The following is a 23,327-nucleotide window of genomic DNA, read 5'->3' as shown; positions in this document are numbered from 1 at the left end:
ACAACTGCTTCTACTCTCATTTGCAACAACAACGATAAGTTAATATGATCGGGTGTGTAGCTGGCTAATGTTTTCTATAAGTTAAATATTGTAGTGAGTAAATGAATAAATACATAAATACATGTTAAAGCTCCTGTGAGGCCCTTATAGTTTGTGTTTATTTTGGCAGCCCCTTGTGGACAAAGGGGTTTTGCTGTTTTTGTCCTCTGCATGTGTCAGTTGTGTTCTTTAAACAATCAAAAATATCACTCATTGTGACTCTTTGACGTGGTAAACGTAAAGAGAAAAGGCTCTTTCTGCAGCATGCTAATCCATCAGAAAAATACAGTCATACATTTATACTCTTTTGAACAATTCCCCGTTGTCCTTAAGTTGTTGAGTCTTCTTGCATTCCTCAGTGAAAGTTGCATCTATCACTGAATTCTTCAGATGAAAGGGATTTACAATGATGTAACTCAATGCAACATGAAAGGTTTCGTTTGTTCCTGCTGTGTGAGGGTGAGGAAGATTCCCTGATGTTTATGATGATGATAACGGTGGTAGCCATAGAGGCCGATGTTGCAGATAAACTGGCAGGTGAAGTAATGTTACCGCCTCTCAATTTCTCTCAATCTTCCTCTTTCAGCACCATGTCTGTCCACGAAAGACACTGTCCAATCCATCATCAGCCTTCTCCACTGCTTCTTATGGACATCCAGGCTGGACACAATGGCAGTAGGAAATCACATGTCATACGGCTTTATGGTAGATGACTTTAATATCCGCCACTGTAGCCAGAGAGGCTACATGCAAGAATCATTCAATGGCCAATGAAGCCGCGGGCCACTAAACCAATATGGCGTGCTACGGAAGAATGGATGTGTTCCATGGAAGCCCTGTTGGTCGCAGTGTAATTTAATCCAGCCCCTAGGACAAGCATCTCTCAACAGAAATGGCTGAGAAAATGTTAGAAATACAGACTTGGGGGAGTGGATGAATTGTATAACCCTTCACTAACCCCCATCTACGCTCCCAACTCTGGAGATTTCTCCCTCATCTCATTTAGTATGACTGTCCATGCAAATTGGCAATAAAAGCAAAGGGAAACCTGGTTATTTTTTAACTAGACAAATGTCCAAACACCTGGTTGTTGAAACGATGTTGGAAAGGGTTTCAGGCTATTTGTTTTAAGGAGAAGTTTGAGAAAGCAAACATCATTTCACTGTTGTAACAACTGCGAACATTAGGGAGGGAACTTTTTTTATTATTATTTTACACCCCTGTCCATAACTCTGAAGCGTTAGGGAGCAAGGAGAGGGAGGGAAACACATGAAATGAATAAAGGACAGGGAGGGAAGTCTTGGCTGGCTGTCAGGTTAACTGCTTCATAAAAAGGTGCCAATTTAGAAAACAGATCTCAGCATGTGGGGCTCGGCTCAGTTACACTCCTGACTCTTGCAAGGCTGTCTCTGAGAAAACACAAGGACTCAGGGGTTTGACAGCCACCTCGAGCTGCATTAACACCACAGGCCCCATTTTACAGATAAACAGATACAAGTATAGCGTTTAGCATGAATGTGTTAACTGTCAGAACTGGAACCCCCTCGCTGAGAAGGAATTTACACACTTTTCCTCGTACAGTAGCCCAAGAAGTGCACAGATTTTTCCTTGAATAGCTGAAGCCATACCACATTACACTGCATGACATTGCATTAATGCTACCCATATGAGAACATGACTGTGCTTCCTACTCGGTTAAATCAGCGTATCCCTGTGACAAATGTGTTAAGAGTGAGTGGCGGTGACAGTGACTCCTCAGTCTCCTCCGCGTGGGACTATTCTGCGATGGGAGGACAAACTCGACTCACTTCCACTCTATCACATCGCTTTGATAAGACCTAATTTCCCAGGGGCTTCAACTTCACATGAACTCAGTTAGGCTCAGTTCCTACGCCAAGAGGCAGACGACACAAAATCTAATGCCAGCTGAATGGGTGCGTAACATAATGTTGGAGGGAGGAGAGCGATTCTCTTTGTAGGAGGCAGCATTGTGAGGCAGGGCTTGTGAGCTATATACTTTCAAACCGTCTCAATTTTACTCCCCTGCGAATTCCATTGCCATTTTAGGGAAGAGTTTTTCTCAAGTGTTGAGAGCGGTGTGAAAAGCATTAAAGCGTCTACTCAGATCACTGTAATGCCACCACTCAGAGCTCTGTGCTGGAGTTGTGAAAACACAGCTAAGGGATGGTCTGAGTGTGTGTGGAGAAAAACCTTAGGGCTGGCTGGATTTGTAATTCATGCAGAGTTACGTAGTTTGGCTTAGTTTTGGCGTTGTGCAGCTTTGGAAACCAAGCAAAAAACACGACTTCCAATAGTGGTATGAAAATAGTTTGTAATAGAACCCTGTATACATAGGTTGATTCCTTGTAGTAGCCCTCTGGGGTCCAATTCCAACATGGCCCTTTGCTAAATTTCATCCTCTTACCCATTTCCTGATGTCATTTAGTTGTCACTGTAGAGTAAAAGCAACTGCAAAAAGTAACCTTTTAAAATATAACAGATTTGAGATTGGTTGAATTTGGCTGATCCATTTTACTTCAGATCTTTGATATATAACCATGATGTTAAGACAGATGAATTCTTTAAAAAAAAGCATGAGGATTCAAATGGCTATACACATAACTGTGGCTATAACTTGGTTAACCACAGTCGATGGTGTTCTGTCCTGCCAGTAGAGTTCAGTAGAGCTCAAAGTGGCCCAACATCCAAATTAAAACCTTTTTTCCTTCTATTTGTCACCAACATGTATGTAGCTGCGAAAAGCACTCAGACTCACAGATGTAGTAGTATTCTCTGCCCGGTCTGAACTCAAAGCCCAGGGAGAAGGGAGTGAAGAGCTGGAACTTCTCTGAGAACTTGAGTGGTCCGTTTGGGGAGTGTGGCCTGTTGCACTCCCAGCGTTTGAAGCCCTTAGAGGTGTGGTCGCAGGAGCTGTAGCCATCGTAGTTGACCATGTAGAGGACGTAGCGCTCCGTCCGCTCTTCAGGCACTGTGTCTTCGTAGTGAGGACAATAGACATCCAGGTAGTCGTTTATGCACACATCGATGTGGTAGTCCCCACGATGGAACCTGGTACGGAAAAAAACAGAAGAGAAAGGGTTAAGATCTTCATATGAAGGATAAGTATGGGAAACTTCATTTTGAATGATGCGCATGCACTTCACAAGTCCCATTAGTAAAATCTTATTACGTTTGTGTGTTGACGGATTAATATTGCTTCAATAATGACGCATAAAGCATTGTTTGAACTCAGCACATACATATGTAGACAATGTGAGTTTGATCTGTCAACACTCTTTCTGTGTTGTCTGGAAATTTACAAGCACCAGCGCTCTCCTCTTCTGGCTTCAATAAATTTGGGTGGGTCGGTTTATCTATAAATCTATCATTGCAGCAGATATTTACTCACACATGTACACATCTGCCTTCCAAACGATAGCGAACGAAGTATCTAAGCTTGAGAAAAGACACTCACAAGAGAACAGATTTAGTTTTTTATGAAAGAAAATCTGGAGTATTCTTTTTCTTTTCAGCAAAAAATTCAGACAGATGATTCTCAGGCTGCAAAGTAGAAATGTTCACAAGGAAAGAGAATGGTCTGGACAGTAAATGTCATGTTAGGAAATATACAGAGCCCTGGCTGTCTCTGAGGACTTTGCAGTGAGGCATCTTTACTGCTGCAATGATCTAGAACAGGCTACACAGGGTCAGAGGGTTTCAACACATGCAGGCAGATTCATCTAAAGGCCACACACTGTCACAAGCATCCACACACAAACACTATTTCCTCTCTGTGAGCCACAAAATAGTTCTCAGCTGTTTGTTTGTTTTTTACACCTGCCAGAATTAGAGAAATTCTTGTGTCAAGTTTTTTCTGTTTGGGTCTGAGATGGTACGACCTTCACCTTTGAGGCCACAGGGGACATCACAGAGAAAACACGGAACACCTGTAAGCTCGTAAGTGATGCCCTCAATTTAGCGCACACACTTGAAGCACTATGAGGGCGACAATGAACCACAAAATTGCCCAAGTACCAACACAGCTGGTGCCACTGACTCATTCCACCCAGAAGCCAGGTGGTGTGAGTTTGTAATTGAGACCCAGTTGTTAACGTTGCAGGAGCACAACCCGACAAGAGTTTTGACAAAACTTTTAATTGAAAACCGCCACTGCTGTCTCTAACACCAGCTCCTTGAGCACCAGGACCCACGAGAGGGCAAAGCGTGTAACAGGCTACAAATAATTTCATCCCGAGGACTCTGGAGTCTGAGGATTAACATACTGAAGCTGTACACACACATGCACGCACGCACACACACACACACGCACACAGCACATTTGTTAATACTATACCAACTTGTAGAGGTAGGAGAAAACATGGATACAGCAATATATTGTTGTCCTAACTTGTGTTATATAATAATCAAATCGCTGGTGCCAAATGGGCAGCTGTGGCTCAGCCGTAGAGTTGGTCATCTCTCAACCAGTACGTCTGGGGTTTGATCCCCAACTCCTGCTGCAACATGTCTGATGTGTCCTTGGACAAGACACCGAACCCTAAGTTGATTCAGACCGTGTATTCATTCATTCTGACGGTGACTTTACATAGAACCTTCTGCCATTAGTGTGTGAATCTATGACCTGCAGTGTAAAATAAATTTGAGTTGTCAAAACACTATATATTTCAATAAAAGAAGACAACACTCAAAACAGATTTTGTTGCAAATGTGTCAATCTAAGTCACTGCATTGTGCACTTTTTCCTTTTTAGGCACTTTTTGTCTTCTTGTGTTAATCAGATATTGTGATGTGTTATTAAATGATTGTCTTGTAACTTATGAATGATCACAGAATCATGAGCCCTGTATCCTGATATTATGCTGGGATAAATCCTGAGTATTTTGTGTTACACTGATTCCATTCTCTACGGTCTTGTGCCTTTGTGTAATCTGTCCACTGCACCTCAATGACAGGCGAGGACATCAAATGGCTCCAATCTGATGGCCTATGTGGAATCCAAAATGATGATGGTCAAAATCCACACTGTACTTATTTTGTCACCCTGAATGTCCATAATGTAGTTGTACCATCTTGGTATATTCTGCATACTGAAAAGCGATTGCATGCCTATCTGTGCCTATACAACGATTCCTCTTATGTTGCTGTTATTGAGGTTTCTTCCATTTGACACACAGACTGTTTTAAAATTTGTGCTACTTTGCAACGAGTAGAAAAAGAATCAACGGTCTTTTCTCCTGTTGCTCTCATGTCGTTGGTATCACTTACAACATGTTTTCAAAGTTTGTTAAAGAAACCTACAAATAAGCCAGAAGGACTATTTTCCAAAAACAACTCTGGCAGTGAGTCTCAAATATCAACGGGAACACAATTTTCTTTGACTGGCGCTGAACGTCTAAAAAGAAAATGCTGAACAATGGTATAACATTGTCAGTACTTTTTCTTTGTGGCTTCCCTGTCGTTCCTTTTCCACCCACTTATTTGATCTCTCTTTTCAATAGTGCAGCTCTGATAGTTAGTCCAAGTAATAGAGTTCTGACTCTATTTTTTTTCTCAGATCCAATTTTCTGTGCATGCACTGGAAATTCTCGTCCTGCTGAGCTTTGTTTACTGCCGCCTGTGTTGCATTCACATAAATACACAGCATTATAATCACAGTGCACATTATAATTTGAGCCAAAACCTCGGTATTGGCACTTTAAATTCATGTTTTGAATGGTTAATGTTAAATGTAATGGACAAATCAAACCACAGCTTTTGTACTTTACATTGGGATTCTGCTCAGTGTATTTATTTATATATGTGTTTGTGTCTATGTGTGTGTGTGTGAGAATGAGCTAGCATAGAATGTCGCCTTTCTGTGTTTACCAGTGTAAGTGGGAGTGTTTGCAAGCCCGGCATGGAGTAGCTCATCTGTAACATCTCATTTAAAACATGTCTGTGAAGGTCCCAGGAAGAGCCATGCATCTCTCTCACTGCTTTAAAATGTCACCGACTTAATGGTCACCCCCCCCCCCCCCCTCCATCCGCTGTTGCCTCAATTTATGTACGTGTGTCTACTGTATGTGTGTGTGAGAGAAAGACTGTGTGTGTGTTTGCGTGTGCATGTTTGTGTGTGTGTGTGTGTGTGTGTTCGTCTATGTGTGATGTTTCAGCTGCCCTTCTCTCCCTGCCTCAGCAGTCAGAATAGTGGCTTGTGGCCCTGACTGCAAATGAAGCAGAGGATGTTTGGGTGAGTGAGCACATAAAAAGGGACAGGACAGGCATTTGTAACTCATAACACACTGTCTCTCTCAGACACACACACACACACACACACACACACACACACACAGACATATATGCAGCAAACGTAACGCCCAGCTCGAGCACACCCGCACATACATTAGGACGGTGTTATCAGCTCAGTCAGCTCTCTGGCACATTGGCAAAGGAGCAGCAGTGAGAGCCAGAAGCTGCTAATGGCAGCGAGTGAGAACAGAGTGAGGGTGAGAAGTAGGCACTATGCGGGAGAGAAAGGACCTGCTTCCAAAATAAGGTGAGGTAATAGTAAGAAGAAAAAAAAACAGACAGAGAGGCTGAATAATGAAGATAGTGTTAACAGGTTCTCTGGAGTCTTTGTCAAACAGTAGTTATTCAACCAATGCTTTTAACATTGATGCTCATTCTTTTCCAAACCATGTGTGGATGACATGAGTGTGTGTGCAGCAAGTATTTTCATCACTGGATTTTCATCCCCTAGATTAGAAAGTGTGTTGTATGTTGTAGAAAGCTGTCTTTATTGTCCTGCCATCAGGGGACTAATGTGGGAGTTTTAGATGCAGCCAGTGTCTTGTTTACAACGATGGCAAGCTTTAATCAGCTGCTGCAATTCTAGAAACAGCCCAACACTCATCACCACCACTGCAGACCCTCTTTTCAGCAGAAACTGTGTGTACAAACATTCTCCAGCCACTGAACAGGACATCCAAGCACAAAGAGGTTGCACACATGGAATAGAAATCCACTGATTGCCCTGCCAATCCTGAAGAGTGAAATATATGCAGGAGAGTGAATACAGTGACACTGAAGCCAAAGGAAGATAAGGATCACAAAGATAATGCAGAATTAAAGTCTCGTCTGTCAATTAATCTGCATCAAAATTGTCAGTTTAATGAAGGTGTGCGTCAGCGATGAGTTGTGTCAAAGTGCAACACAAGGATCCTTTTTAAGGTTTTGAAGTCATTTTATACATTTTAAAAACATAAAAGTCTGTTCTTTGTTGATTAATTAAATTGACCTTCAACTAATACATTAAAAATACAAGTAAATTGGCCAACTTAATTAATGTATTTCCTTATTCTGTCTTTATATGGCCAATAAATGTGAAACTTATTAATACAAAAAGATGAAATGAATAAATGTATGATCATAAAATGACCAGCTGTTGAGCTCTGGCACTATGCATTACATACATACATGGCCTGTAATGTACATACGTACATTACAGGCCATAGGAAATTACAGCTCTCGCCAAGGAAAATATTACCCTCCTTTTGCGCTAATTTTCTCTGTATGAACTCAAATGGGGGGGGGGTATATATTGTATATATTTTTCTCTCCAAGGTCCCAAGATAGGAACTTAAAGGTTATAAAATTACATATGCTGTTGTCCATGAGTTGGTGCTTAGTTTCTCCCAGTGCCACAAACACATTCACACAATCTTCAGAAACTCGCAGCACTCTATTTTAGGACAGCCTATAATGGAAACATCATGAGAAACAATCTTTTCCATTCTTGTGAGAAAAGAGCCAAGGAGGCGGCGGAGGCCTTTAAGCAGTAAAATAGGTAATTAAGGAGCGACGTTGAATGTGAAGCTAATAGTGAAATGGAGATAACTGCACGTCTTTGTTATGCCACAGCTGTTCCACTGAGTGCAGGGTCACAATTCAGAGCCAGGGCGATCAGCTGGACACTAAGAAGGGGTGCATATGTGTGCATGTGCGTGTGTGTGTGTGTGTGTGTGTGTGTGCGTGTGTGTGTGTGTTGCTGAGTAAGTGTGTGAGAGAGAGATAGAGAGTGTAGGAGATAATCTTTATTACTAACTGATTACATTTTCACACCACCTCCTCAGGCCCTCGGGGCAGAAGCAGAAGGGCCAAGTATTGTCAGCACAAACACTCACAGATACACAGAGACACTTACACAGACACAAACAGAGTCACAAACAGAGAGAGTTAGTTTGAGGGAGCTGAAACAGTGGAGTGAATGCAGGCTGAGGTGGCACACCACTGCAGTCGCTGATTGGCTCATTTCCATTTCAATTACACAGCCCAGTGACATTGCTGTGCATACACTCGGGCACATACACACCCCTCTCTGAACGACGAAACACACACACACCTACACGTACACAAACGCACGGCTCCTGCACGCAAGCAAACACACACACACACAGTGCACCCGATGAATTCCCATCAGCCACTTCTCTGAGCCGTGCACGGGTGGCTGCAGACAGAAAGCAAGGAGGACGGGGGAGAGATAGCTAACCTGAGTGAAAGAGAAAGACAGAGAAAAGGAGGAGAGTAAGAACTCAGCGGCAGGGAGCAATCCGAATCATCTCACCAGTTGAATGAGCGAGATTCAAGGGAGAGAGGAACCTTTTAATGTGCTTTGCTCTAAATACCAGCGCTCAAAGGTGTGACCCAGAAGGAGAGTCTGAGTGTTAACACAGGATATCAAAGGATTAAACAGATCCTGTCGGAAAGATGCACTGCTTGTTTAGTGGAGGGAAAAATACACTTCCTGATTGTCTTCTGTCTCCTGTGCAAGCTGCAACTTGGATGTTTAAAAATGTAGCCAATGCAAATGTGCAAAAAAAAAACCTGCAGTTGCTTAAACGTTTATTTGAGGCTAACCACAAAGCCAAGGCAATTCAAGTCGCTCTCATATTGAAATGCTCCTTTGTACAACAACAATGAACTGGTATACAGTCTGTTATCAACAGTAGGTTGACCATTTGCATAATTTGGGACATGGTTGGGTTTTCTGACAGGCAGACGCATTAGCTCCACCTCTTTGTCTGCTACTAGACTGACCAAAGTCAGCGTTTACAATATGGCGACCGCCACGTTGGTTTCAAAACGCCTCTTCGAAGACTATTTTTATGTTTAGATTATTTTTATTGTTTAGACTATTTTTAGACAGTCTTTGCTCCTGTGTTCTCAAAGACAGTATTAAAGTGACACAACATAGCAGTATACCCTGACAGCCTTAATGCTACATTAAGGTTCAACTTTGTACATTATGAAAGAGAACTTTCATTATCTTCACTAAGGATGGACAGCTGATGAATGCAAAGTGACAGAACACTGTGAAGAGGGTAACTTCTTTGTTAAATGAAGTGCCATAAAGAATTGTGCTTCATGTCTTTTAGCTGCAGAGACTTTGACAAGACCTGTCAACTCTGCAGCGCTAACACACAGCTGACAGTTGCATGCGTTACAAAGTAGAATCTCTCTCTCTCTCTCTCTCTCTCTCTCTCTCTCTCTCTAACTCAATAGAAAAGATCATCTTTGCTTCTCTCGACCTCCTTTTCTTTCTGTTCGCTCTGTGATTTTCTCCCACCCGTAACTTTTTTCTTGATTTTCCGCGCGTCTGCTGTTCTCTGCTAGCCCACTCCTTTGCCCATGACCCCAAATCAGATCTATTTACATTATTTCACCTCTCCTCGCTCAAATGCATACATCTGATATATTTTCAATTCAATATCCTCAGGCAATGTTCCGTTCTCTGATAAATCAAATCACAGTAACCTCGAAACTAAAAAGGCAAACCCTGTGCTATCCTGTTGAGTGTGTGTATGCCTAAGTGTGTGTGTGTGTGTGTGTTTCTCGAGTGAAAGATCATTTGTTGATTTAGGTCCAGGGGGAACATTTGTTTAGCCAAAGAGGAGATGACCTACGACTGAACCCTGACTAGAGTACACATGGGAAGGCCTATTCAGGACCTTTCAACACATACGCACACAGACGCATAACGCAAACACTTCTAGATATAGTTTGAGCAGTTGTCTAATTACAGATGATTGGTTTAGCGGCCTGAAGATGAAAGGGGGAGCAGATAAAAAAGGCGAGAATTGAAAGATAGGAATTGGCAGAGGGACAGGAGAACAGGGCTGTTGAGATTGATGTTGTTCATGTTCACAGCCGTCAGAGAAGGACTTAGCCTTCTGTCTCGAGAAGTATTCGCTTTGTTATTACTGACGGAAAAGGAGTGTAATGGAGAGCGAGGAGAGAGGTGAGAAACAGATAACTGCATCCAATATTTCCACTCATCCATCCTGACCAGGCCACCATTTCAGCTGTTCTCTTTTCTTTCAGACCCAGACCCATGACAACACTACATGAACCACAATTTATACATACAAGCAACCACACGGACTGAGCGAAAACACACAGCACATGCAGCTTAGAAGAATAACATGGGGGAAAATAGAGAATGTGCCGTAGAGAACCATTTGTTTAATCGTAAACAAAACAGAATATCTCAAACAAAGTCTGATGGGTCAGAAGGATTGCTGACTAATCCAACTCTCAAATCTAAATTGGTTGTCATAATTGTCATTGTTTCAGTGAAAAGTCATGTTTGCACAATATAGAAAAGACTGTCGGTCACAGTGTGGCCTGACAGCCAATTTCCACATATTCCATGCATGCAGCGGGATGTCAGCGCCGCACACTTTGCCGCCATACGCTGTTACTCAGTGATCCTGTTTCCCCAGCGAGCAGCGTGCTCCGCATCCGAGCCAGCAGCGCCACTACGCTCTGCTCCGTTTCTAATATGCTTCAAGTCTATGTCTGATGGAGCTCGCTGCAAGCACGCGTAAAGCTGGACAGACTATATCATGCTCGACAGGAAAACGCACAGAGCATCCGGTGAATTTCAAAATAAAGCACAATATACAGACTCACAAACACTTCATCAACATGACGTCAAAACAGGTACCAAACCAACAACAACGACAACAACTATGTGGAAAGTTAAATGTAGGACCATTTAGTCACTCTAAAGTTGGTCTCCCTGTGCGCTTCACTTGGTGACAATAATGTTTAATTAGTATTGAAAAGACGGGAATGATGGCTTTAACATATAAATAAGTGAGTTAAAATAAAGCACAGGTATCCCGGAATATCTCAAATTGTGTTTCACGTTCCTGCTTTGCTTTAAATTAGTTATAGTGTCAAAATTGAGGTTTTTGAGGGGTTTTTTTAAGAAAAAGGACATGACACAGGAAGGAGACAAGAAGCACCCTCTTAGCACCTAAAAAAAAAAAACTTGAGCTGAGGCAGAGAGAAGGAGATAGAAGTGAAGTCAGAGGAAGAACATGTGAGCTTATCCCGTGTTATACGAGTTGACAGCCACATTCCATGCTGGCTAACTGGGCGATAGGCTTACAGCACTGAGAGGAGACATCAGACCTATAGAGTATCACATATGAACTGTATATCGCCTCAGGGACATGGTGGAGGGGGAATATAGGCATCATTTAATACATTTATATGATACATGCATTAATGGACAAACACACACACACACACACACACACACACACACACACACACACACATTATGTGCGAGTGCATGGCTGTTGGTCATGGCGCATTTTATTGTGTCCATCTGCTGTAGGTTTATGGAGGGTGTACTGCAGGCTTGGAGCAGGTGGTCAGCCCAGTATAATATACTGACTGTCAGCAGTGAGGGACACAGGGACGTACCCATGCATTCCTTCATCCCTCTTTTTTCCCATCCTTCCATCCTGACCCTTTCTTCAACATTACTCCTCTCTCCTTCTGTCCCTCTTGTCTCTTCCCTCTCCATCCCCCCCCCTTCTGCCGTCACCCCTGACTGTGATCTTGCGATATTCATTTCTGCCATTTAAGTCTGTCAGCGCTCATTTTGCCCTTAGGGAGACAATGAATTAAGAGCAGTGACAGACAAGTTCTTGTTCTGCTCATGGTCCTGAGTAAAACGGCGAGATGTCGGGCCCCACTGAGTGTTTGATGTAGTCTGCATTAACGCGCTGCACCTCAATTCAAAAACACAGAGCAGAAAAAAAAAGAGAGAAGAGTCAGATACTTCCTCTGAGCTCATCCACTCACTACTCTGCCAAACAATCTTTTTTTATGGGAGTATTACACTGGTGTGTGTAGGCTGTATATCTGGCTCAATAGCTGTGTGTGGGGGTCTGTGTATATCTCTGTGTGTAAAAGGATTTCTTTATGTCTCTGCTCGTCACCAAGGATGTCGGGGAAAAATGACACATCCCCCAACATCCTGTCAGACCCTGGGGCCATTTTCCTGAATCATTGCAGCCCCAAACCCACTTCGGTCCCTTTGTAAATACTGTACGCTCTGACATGTTTACCGAGGATTGGAGAGGGTGTGTGCGCGAATGTAGATGCATGTCAGTTTATGCACGGTCACGCATGGCCAGTTAGTGTCAATTAATAGCTATACATCATTGAGCGCAAGACGTGTCGGCCATAAATCATAAGTCATTGTTTTATAGTGACAGGGTGTTTGGCAGCTGAGACAGAACAGCGGCAATGAAACAGCTCTGTACCGTGTAGCGTGTCTTCCAAATGTGTGAGAGAGAGAAGGACTCTGGAAGTGTTTGAGTGTCTTTAAAGGAGGTGAGGCTGTAAAGATCTGTGCACTTGTGTAACAATATTAACAAGGGGGGGAAGTGAAAAAAATAAAGTTAAACCCAATGCAAGGATTCAGGGACATCTGCATCTTAATCTCAGAGAACATGAGAAGCAGCAAAATATACCATTTTAAACTTGTAAATTAAACAACGGTTTCAAGCCCATGTTTGCACCCTTTTTTAAACTGAACTGAACAGAATGAGGTCAACATCTAACCTGGCTTCAAATACTTTTGTGGCCCCAAATATCTTTGTATTTATCCTCAGAGTTCTCTAATGAAGACAGAATATCAATGGATAATGTCTCCTGTGTAAAAGGGCTATTACACACATTTCTACCTCCTCCAAACTTTTTTTTCCCCCTTCCACTTAGCTCCTTTGGCAACACATTCTCACTCTTCAAACATGGCAGCTCAGTCTGTTGCCCTGAGCTTCAAAGTATGACAATATGGATAACACTATAGCATCACTTCAGCAGATACCTGGCACCGTGGTTAAGTTAGCCAATATAAAAATGTGAGGATGAAAGTTCAGTTAGTTTTGTTTTTTTAAATATACGTTAAATGGTTACCTACAGCGTCATATTTCGACTTGTTGAGTCACTGGCCAAGCTGCTGTCTTTGACTGAGCTGAAGAGAGAACAGACAGGCTGTAGCCCACCTGTAGGCCTTATGACACATAGCAGAAAAATGTCGGCCCACCATTCTTCTGTTGTTGCTGTAGCCCCCCACGCCCATCTCTCTCCTATAAGCTCACTCAGTCTCTACGGACAAGTGATCAGCAGATGGGTGGAGGAGTGAATGAGTTGGAAAGCTGGCAAAAACATGCAGAAATTGACAATGAAATCAAAGGAATTCTACAATGTATGAGAGGCAGAATCCAGAGTGGGTAGAGAGAGGAAGAAGAAAGGCATGTACTGTATGAATGTTTTAAAGCTGGGGTAGATGGAGGGGAACAAAGAGGGAGGGGCTAAACGAGGGTTGAAGGAAACGGAAGTAAGGATGAAAAGAAAGGGAAAACAATGATGAAAAGAGGAGACATAACAAAAAGATGTACGGATCTTGTTTGTTTCATCTCAGCGAGTGTGTTCACCATTAAGACTCCACACACACACACACACACTGACACTTTGTATCCATACCTTAAATACACAAATACAAACACACACTGACCTTCAAGCTCGGTTGCCATGGAGCTGTGTCAGGATGTTATAATGTCACCACTTTCATAAAACCCTCGGCCCTTTCACACTTCACAAACCACTGACTGTATACCGCTGTACTCGCCGTGCTATTGTGTGCGGGTGTGCATGCGTGCATGGCGTGTGCGTCAGCCTTTCTTTGATTGCATGCTGAGTTAGATATGTAACACTTACAGGGGGAGCCATGGGAAGCCAAATGGTAACTGTTGTGTGTTTATCTGTGAGATGTAATTGCTTCACTGACAGATTGTAGCTATAGTTGTGCCTGTTTATACATCACTGCTGTCGTGGGGAACCCTTGTAGGTTTTTTCGCCTTCTGTAAGGAATTTCTCCTATCGTGAGAGAAATCTCCATACAGCTGATATAACCCTTTCAAATCTGAACAGATTACATCAGTGAAATCTCATATTTAGTGCCAGTCTCGAAAGCTCAGGCTAGATTTGTGTTTGCTGTAGTGAAGTATTGGAAGCAGTTTAAATGAGATGGGGAAGAATAATAACAGTGGAATAATGTCGCACAGCATACCATACAGTATTTCTTCTTCCTTTACATAACTACCTGACCTTTTCATATCAAGTACAGTACATACTGTACAAACTGGGCAGGCCATGAAAAGACTTTGAGGCCTTTCAGTGTTAATGTTTCTTCATGTCCTTACCAGAAGACATGTGATCTGTGTACTGTAGTGTTTAAATGACAAATGTCCTGAACCATTGAACCATTCCATAAAAGATATGCACCTATGCATTGGTAGAACACCTGTTTCAGACGTTACTGTTGTCTGTCCTGTTGGCAGATATCGCCCATCAGCAAATAACGTGCCATGCACAACTGTCATAGCTGAGGTGTGTCTGTTATTAATTTTGTGTTGTTTACCTACCAGCTGATTCAGAGAGGAGTTGTTTAACATGTCACCTGTTAAACAGACTCTGACTTGTTTGTTAATTGTCATACGAGAAAGACTATGACGTCAGTCTGAGAAAGAACAGTGTCAGGCGGGTTGCTAAGGCATGTTGAGGTGACAGAGGAGGGATGACTAACAAGAACTGAAATGAAAAACGGGCACAAAGATTAGGAAGCATTCTTTTAAAATATGATTTTAAAATTCATTTTAAATATGATTTAAACATTGGTCCTAATTTTCACAGTCTACCGCTAATTTAAAACTTTATAATCTTTGCTTCCCCAGTGCTCAGACACAAGACCTCAGGAGTATGAAGCTGCCACAAACTTATTTGTTTGATCTCAGGTTGAGGATTAGTTGGGTATTCATCCTAAACAAGTATTTTGCTTGAGACCCTTTCCAAAACAAACAGACCCAGTGGTTGCAACCCTGAAATTCTGAATCAAGCTGTTTCAAACCAAAAGATCAGTGTTTTCTCAGAAGCTCTTTGGCATCGAAAAAGCAGACTACAATCCTCCTTTTGGCTAATTTTAATAGTTTTAAATTGGTTATGCGTTTTGAAACGGTAAGAAAAAAGGTATACTGAATTATTCATTTGAATGTCCAGCAAACACAGGACTGAAGTAGGAGTAGGGTGTGTTGCTGAGCAATGAAAACAAGCAAATATATGAAGGTTCGTAATGAATACTAAAATCGTCTGAGTTAGGTAGAGTCCTTATAGTCACACGATATGAAACGACAAAAAAGACTGCATCAAACAGCATTCTGGGATGCTGCCAGTTTCAGAGTTCCACTGATCTATGTTTGGCTGCTTTTAAAGAGCTAAGCAGTTGCAGCTGGGAATCTAACAGATAAAGACAGTCTTTTCATTTGTTAATACTCAGTCTTCCACCCTCAGTTTACCTATCATATGTCAGGGTCATTCCTAGATTTCAGTCTTGATTACTCCGCCATGGTTTAATATTACATGAGCCTGAGCAGACTGGTTTTGATCAAACCTATGTTTGGACGTGTTTTGTTAGGCATCAGGCACCCGTCCCTCTGAGATCAAACTATCTGACACAGCATGTTGGGATTGCTCTCCCAAACGTTTGCTCTGGGTCGATTTTCACACGGTCTCTATAATAATCTTTTTTCTTCTCTGGTTCTCCCATGCTCGTTCCCCCTTATAAAAGTTTAATTCAACAGATTCAGCTTGTTCACATAATGAGGTTATACGTCAAACATTTATTTTTACACTAATTACTGTCTTCAGGCAATTCAAGTGGGCTGTGAAGTGAAATGCAGTACAACATTGGCATCTTACATTGTAGGAAGGCAGCCCACGTTATAAACTCAAACTGGCTAATTGCAGAAAAGTCTAATTGACTCATTGTGTGTTGCTCAATAGAGGCCCTAAACTCTGCCAGGGTGTTTTATTCCCAGGGACAGTCATAATAGACGTGTATTATTTGGCTGCACTGAGGGATTCTTTGAATTAATACTTGTGCCAGCAGCTCCAGTTATGTGATGACATGTTTTACCCTCTCTATTATCTGAGTCAGTCTAGACTGTGTACACCTGTCTTACTCATAATGTAGTCCACACAATACAGCCTCATGAGACAGTGTTGACACATCCATCAGATAAAAGAGCAACATACCCTGATAGGTATCATCTTGGCAGATCTTCAAATCTAGTTGTAAGGCTTTAAAGGGATGGGTTTCTGTATTCATTGTATTTTAATTGTCTAAAACGATGAGATTTTAGGGGCTACACAGCCTTGTCTTGTCTCCAGTCAGACAACACCTTTCAAGTTTGATCATTACTTTTAAGAACAATGCTAAATTCACCAGCGTCCTTGGAGTTACGACTGTGTTATCCAGACGAGGGGGATCTAGCAGACAGGAGATGTGGCTGATGTGGCAGCAGAGGGGAAAGAGGTGGTAATTTCCAGAGCATCTGCTGATTGTAAAAGGCAGAGGGTTTTAACAGCAGATGGTTATGGGGAGATGATCGAAGTCCTTCATAACTAGCCGCGGCACAAGGCAACAGCAGCAATCTTTTCGAACAAGGGGCTCCTGTTCCTAGACACTGTAAAGACGGATTTTATCCTTTGCTCAGCTGCAAAACAAGAATGAATGCACACATGCACAGAACACCATCTATAGTCATGGAGGTACTCTTTCAGCAGTAACACACTCATTGGATGTTAGAAAATGCTCATCATAAAGTGCTGTACAGCCTAAAAGATCCAATTTGTAATTATTTTAAACAGTGAGACGCTATCAAAATCAAATCATACTTGATTTCTTGCCTTCAACGGAAACTAGACGCCCATTTGGCTGTCCAGTGTGGCAATATTGAAATTGCTGGTTTTGTTAAAAAAGGTCTTAAACTTTTCAAAGTATTCAATATTATGACAATAGAGAAAAGAGACTGGCTGCAAAGTGTGATACTCCACACATTCTAAACAGTGGACTTATTGAATTCATGCAAGGAAAAGGAAATAGTTCCTCAGCTTCTTTTGCATGTGTGAATGTCTTGTATTTGTTTACACTGTATGTGTGTGTGTCCGAGGGAGATATATTGAGGCAGAGAGATGCAGCGTGCTGGTCGGGATGACAGAGCAGTAGCTCAGTCAGTGGGGGGGCTGACACTTTGGGCCTCTGCTAATTCCTCATGCCTGTTTAAAAGCTATATGTTCCTCTAGCCTCCACACTGTATACAAGTGTGTGCATACAGTACATGCTCAGTGGGTAAGTCTATATAAATGCAGGCAGTTTGTGTGTGTGTGTGTGTGTGTGTTTGGTATGAACAAAGCGTTTGCCAGGACCTTCAGGGTCAGCCTCCCATGGAGAAGCTGTCAAGGTCCCAGGCAGGGGGTTAAGTGGTGTGTCGGATTCTCGGGCTGTGTGTCTTATTGTGGGCAATGCCTGCCTTATATAGGGCAGCAAAGGTCACTATATAATATAGATATGGACATGGTCTTGCTCACCCACCATATACACACATATGAATGCATACATGCACATGTCATGCATGTGCAGACATAAATCCTTAAAAGTTAGACAGTGTAGTTCAGGGCCAGTTTGTGCGTATCCTTGTACCACTCTCATTATAAATGGCTTACATTACAGAGGCCTTGGTCTGGGTTCATTTTTTTGTATTTATTGCAGGCAGACTAGTGGGAACATACAGAGAGCCCGCATATTTGGTGTTCTAGCAGACATTCTGACATCAGAATATGATTAAAATACTTAAAACTGTTTTGAAAAACGTAAAAAAAGCTTAATGAACAACTTCTTGCTTTCTATATATTTAAATTAAAATCCTATTCTGTTGGTCTTACAGTAGAAAATTAATGTTCAACATTATCAAAGAAAAAAATACCAGCCCTAATGGCCGACAGTTAAAAAGCTTCAAACTTTCAATCCTTGTCATAGCGACTGTATGTGATTTTCTTTGGGAAAAGCAGCAAACAGGATCAAGCTGTTCAAAGTGTGAGCAGTCAGTCCTGTTCTTGCCTTTGATTCAAACTAATGCCCAGTTTGATGGAGCAGGAACTCTTGTCAGTATAACTGAGCTTTGTGTCACGTCAAACAAGCTAAAAGATGCTCAGCATGCTTTTGTTGTGCTGAGCTGGAGAGTGGGCCGCAGGCGATTACTGTTCCAGACACTCAGTGTGGGGGGGCACTGTACTGTACACACATGCATGTATATATGTGTGTGCCTCTGTGCATTTGTGTTGATTTCTGTGTCTGTTAATGGCCATCTCTTTGTGCTGCACAACTGTGAAAAATACATTTGTAATCAAGTATCATGTATCGAAGGACATAAAGTAATAGTATACATAAAAAATAACATACTGACCATTTATGGTGAGCACCCCCCCATAGACACACACACACACACAAAAATCCCTCTCAGATCATCCCTCTGATAATACCCATTCTGATTGATTCTCTCTGAACCAAAACGAATTCTGCATTGAAACTAATTGGCCTAGTTGAGTTTCCCCTGTGGAGGGAAACTGAGGGTTTTTTGGCACTGAAACAAGGTCTTTGGGTCACGTCTTGGTGGGCACAAGCTCCATTCTGTTCACACTTCCAACTGTGAGTTCATGAACTTTTGAACTCGCCTCGCCAAACAGGAAATTGAAACAATAAGCTTCTGGAAAGAGTATGTAATTCCAACACAGAGTCGGGATTTGTTATACTAGCAAATGATTTGGCACTTTTGAGCTGTTTATTTATGCAGTCTGGTTGGTGTAAACAGAAAAGCGCTCCTAAATACGGACTCTCACAGACACACACATACACACACACACACACACAAAGGGGGCTTTATGGAAGCAAGTGGTGACACGCTGTGGACAGGTTTCGGGAGGTTTAACGACATGTGTGGTCTAAAGTTAGCGCAGTTGGAGAATGCCTTCCATCTTTGCGTCCATCCATTGCTGGACATACACTCCTCCCCAGCTGTCTCCTTCATCTCATCTTTGGGCCTGAGCTGGCTGTCAGGGCCTCCATGGTTCAACATGGCACACTGCACGTTCACCGCATACCACGGCTGCGTACTGCAAAACCCCATTGAGAAAAATGACTATCAATCAGCATTATGAAAGAGGGACAATTCCTGACACAACAGCTGAAACGATAGGACCTTATGTTGTGATTCACAACGTCCATGTTCCCAATAGGTTCCGGCTTAATTTGTAACAAATGTTGGTAACCTGTTCTGTATTCTTTAGCTTTCTAAAATGGTCCTTTTTACACAAATCTGTGTTTATTCCTTCCGCCTGCCCTCCATTTTAGTCCCCGTCTCCCTCCACCTGCTGCTCCCTCTCCGCACTTTTATGCTTGTGTGTCGAAAGCCTAAACCGCCTGGTATTGATGTCCCCATCAGGGCACAGCGGGGGCCCCTTCATCGCGGACACACATGCAGAAAACACATTTGCTTGGGTGAGATGTCCCACATGAGGTATTTGTCAAATGTGTATGTGCGAGGAGATGGTCCATATCCAGTCAGCAGTGTGAGCTGCTAAAAACCTCCCACAGGTGTTAGGGATCAATCCAAACACAAATCATTTCATTCTCTAATCCCTTTCCACAGCCTCACCTGCATGTTTTACAGTGTTTTTTTTTTTTTTACGTTTCACAGCTGCGAATAGATCCAATCGTGTCTCCTCCTCTTTCTTTTTCATTTTTTCTTTTTACAGAGAAGTCTGCCTTTTTCAAGCAGTGAGATAAAAACATCAATTCCCATAAATACCGCTGACCTTTTGTTTCTGTTACAGGGAAGAAAAACATGAGGCGGATATTTTTTTGGGGGGCAGTGAGCAGAAGATGGATCAAGATAAGGAGAGGAATAAAAAGATGACATGATCCAAAGACTTGTTTTATTCCTTGTAGTGAAAAAAAAAAACCCTCAATATTTCAAAGAATATCAGACAAAATGTGATCATGAAAGAGTGAGAATGCTTTCAGGCCGGGGCAAAAAGAAGAATAGGGAAGGAGATTATGAAAGCATAAGAATGAAAATCATATGTTGCTATCTAATTGACCATCTCTGCAGTTCAGTACGAGGCATACACAGGAGTGGGTTTAATATGAGGCTCTGGTTTTGATGCTGTTCGACTGAAAAAGGCTCATTTGAAGCACTAACGTATGCAAGTAGAAAGTAGGGACATCTGTTTAACTACAGAGAGCACTTTTGCCTCTCATTTAAGCAATTTTGACAGACGACAAAGGATCAAAGTAAGCACAGAAACAATCAGTGTTTCGCTGAATACTATAGAAGTGGAGGCTTCTGTGAAACGCTCAGCCTGATGTTTTCAGAGCTGATGGTCTTTGAAATGTACACACATAAAGTCACACACACTTTCATAATTCATCTGCCCTCACTCGATACATTTCCCGATGAATGGAGGATGCATCATGAATAAAGAGCGAGGGTGGAGAATGATTGGCTGGAAACGCTTATTTATCGAGAGGATGCTGCAGGGGCCAAGGAGGTGAGAGAGGGAGGGAGGAAACCTGGGATTTAGTCAGGCGGATTGTGTGTAATATTTCCACATGCTTCCCAGTCACAGTTGGTTGACTTTAAATTAAACAGCCACACCAGAGGGCCTATTGGTACACATGTGCGCACACACACAAGCAAAAAAAACATGCATATATACTGTACAAACAAGGATTTAAACATCTACGGACAAGCAGGGAACTTAGTGAATCACAGAAGTTGTGTTTATTTACCTGCGTCCAATTGAGCAGCACAGACTCCCATCATCAGCGTATACACTAAACAAATAATCAAATTAAAAACAAACTGATGGCTAGCCACCAATAAGCAAAAACATGCCGATATGCACGCACTTAGGGAGCGTAGTAATATTGCAGACGCACACTCCCGAAGCTGAGCGTGCTCTTGCATAAAACATCAGCCGTGGAGCATTCTAAGTGCTTCTATTGTAATCAGGCCAAAGCCATAACCGCTCCCATAAAGGAGCCGAGAGTGGCTGAAGGTCCATTTAGGCGTCCAGAACAAAGAGCATCACTTGATCAATAGACAACCTCGTTAGGGCAATACGCTGCGTCGGGCACATTCGTAGGCCCAGGGGGGGATGATGGGAGGTGGGTGTGACACGGGGAGGGGAGGTTCGGTCTCTGTGGTTGAGTGAAAAAAGCAGCAGTGAGCATTATTATCACGCAGACATGAACCAACATGTATGAAACATAGCCCAACAATCACCAGGCAAGTGTTGTGTGCCTTTGAAAAACTGTAATGAGGTCTGTGTGTAATTGTTGGTACTCATGTGTGTGTGTGTGTGTGTGTGTGTGTGTGTGTGTGTGTGTGTGTGTGTGTGTGATCGAAAGCCACTAAAAGCTCTTTAGGGGCACCTCAGGGAGCTATCCTTTATGACTTATCAACTAAGCAGACAGGCAAAAGTGTGCGTACACGACACTCAAACACACACACACACATACACGAGGACAAACGCACACACTTGCATGCACTTATACACACAAAGTGGATCCTTAATGAACCCTTGTCAGTTTGAAGGGAACAAAGGTTAGAGAGAAAGAGGAGCACAGGAGTGGGGAGTGGAAAACAGAAGAATAGAGTGGAGGTGGATGGGTGGGGGGGGGGGGGGGGGGGTAGATTCTCCCTGGGCTGTTTGGCCTTGAGATCGATCGCTTATCACTGTCACCTAATCTGTCCATCTCTCCCCCCTTCTTTCTTTCTCTCGGTTTCTTTCTTCTCCCTCCATCTCACTCTGGTGCAGAGAGGTGCAGAGAAAATGAAGGGCAGACAGAGATACAGGGCGACAGAATGATGGAGTGCACGCCTCTCATGAATAGAATTAGAGAGGAGAGAGAGAGAGAGAGGAAGTCAGCATTGGAGACGGAGTAAAAAACAAAGGCGAATAAAGACCAACAGACGGAGGAGTGGAATGACAGTAAGCACGAAGTGACAGAGAGAGAGAGAGAGTCGAGAGGCTGTGCAGCCTTCCAATAAATCCACAGTAAATCTTTTCAGAAGCACAGCGGCTCACTGATATATGAACAAAACAAAAAGACTAAAACTGAAATGCTTTAGACGCTGTCATGTTTGTCACAGGAAAAAACTCACAAACCCTTTCATGTTTGGTCAAAATAAATATGGGTACAAATGAAAGAGTCACAAATACAACTCATTGTCATGAACCCTCCTCTGAGGAAGATGAGATAAATTCAACCTCACAGACAGATATCAGAGTTTAAAATCCGCCCTCCTGACCGGGTGAGAACCCTGGCAAGCTCACAATACGAATCGATTATATCCCGATTGATGCACTGCAAGATAATCATAATTGTCATACGAGTGCTTTTTGTCTGTTTGTGAAGGAGCGAGTGAAGAGAGAGAGGTGAGAGTGTGTAGTCAGTGGGTGCAGTGTGTGTGTAGCGTTGTTTATGCCGGTGACCAGGTCAGTGTCAGAGCCGAGAAAAAAGTTAACAGCAGTTATAAGAGCAAAGTGTATGTGCAGTTTGAGCTCTGTGTGTGATTAAAAAATGCTATGACGCTGCGTTAAAGAAACAGGGTTTTACCCTGAAGTTGAGCTAATAATAATAATAATCATAATAATAAGTCGCAGAGGAGAACAATAAGTCTCCTCTGGCTGCTCTGACCACGGTAAAATGACCAAGACAGGAAAGGTTAACAAATTGATACATCACGCTATCTTACTAACTGAAGGAGGTAACATGCATCTAAAAAGGTAAAGTGCAGAATCACTAACAGCACTAATAGAAATCTCTGTAAATAGTGTCTCTGAGTGTTTCACAGCACAAATACGTTGTTATTAACTGGAGCACAAGACTTGATACATCCTTGTACCAAAGGTGGCTTCACTCTGAAACTGCATCCAACCAAAACCCTAAAATAAAAAACTCATATGAATCTTATATGATGTTCTTTTCCACCGTAATTCAAGATTTAACAACTTCTAAAACG

At 42.4% G+C, this 23,327-nt stretch overlaps 1 protein-coding gene across 2 annotated transcripts in view; it reads right to left on the bottom strand.

Annotated features, from left to right (window-relative positions):
* efna5b (ephrin-A5b) overlaps window positions 1–23,327 on the bottom strand; it is a 96,699-nt gene that overhangs the window by 18,422 nt on the left and 54,950 nt on the right. For both annotated transcript variants that reach the window (XM_079342313.1, XM_079342314.1), the window contains exon 2: window positions 2,816–3,108. In XM_079342313.1, the coding sequence (XP_079198439.1) occupies window positions 2,816–3,108 (293 nt within the window). The remainder of the gene's footprint in view (window positions 1–2,815; window positions 3,109–23,327) is intronic.

Source organism: Symphodus melops (assembly GCF_947650265.1).
Source record: "Symphodus melops genome assembly, chromosome: 1".
Taxonomy (NCBI): domain Eukaryota; kingdom Metazoa; phylum Chordata; class Actinopteri; order Labriformes; family Labridae; genus Symphodus; species Symphodus melops.
The sequence above is the reverse complement of the archived record's forward strand: the minus strand, read 5'-3'. Positions and strand labels throughout refer to the sequence as shown.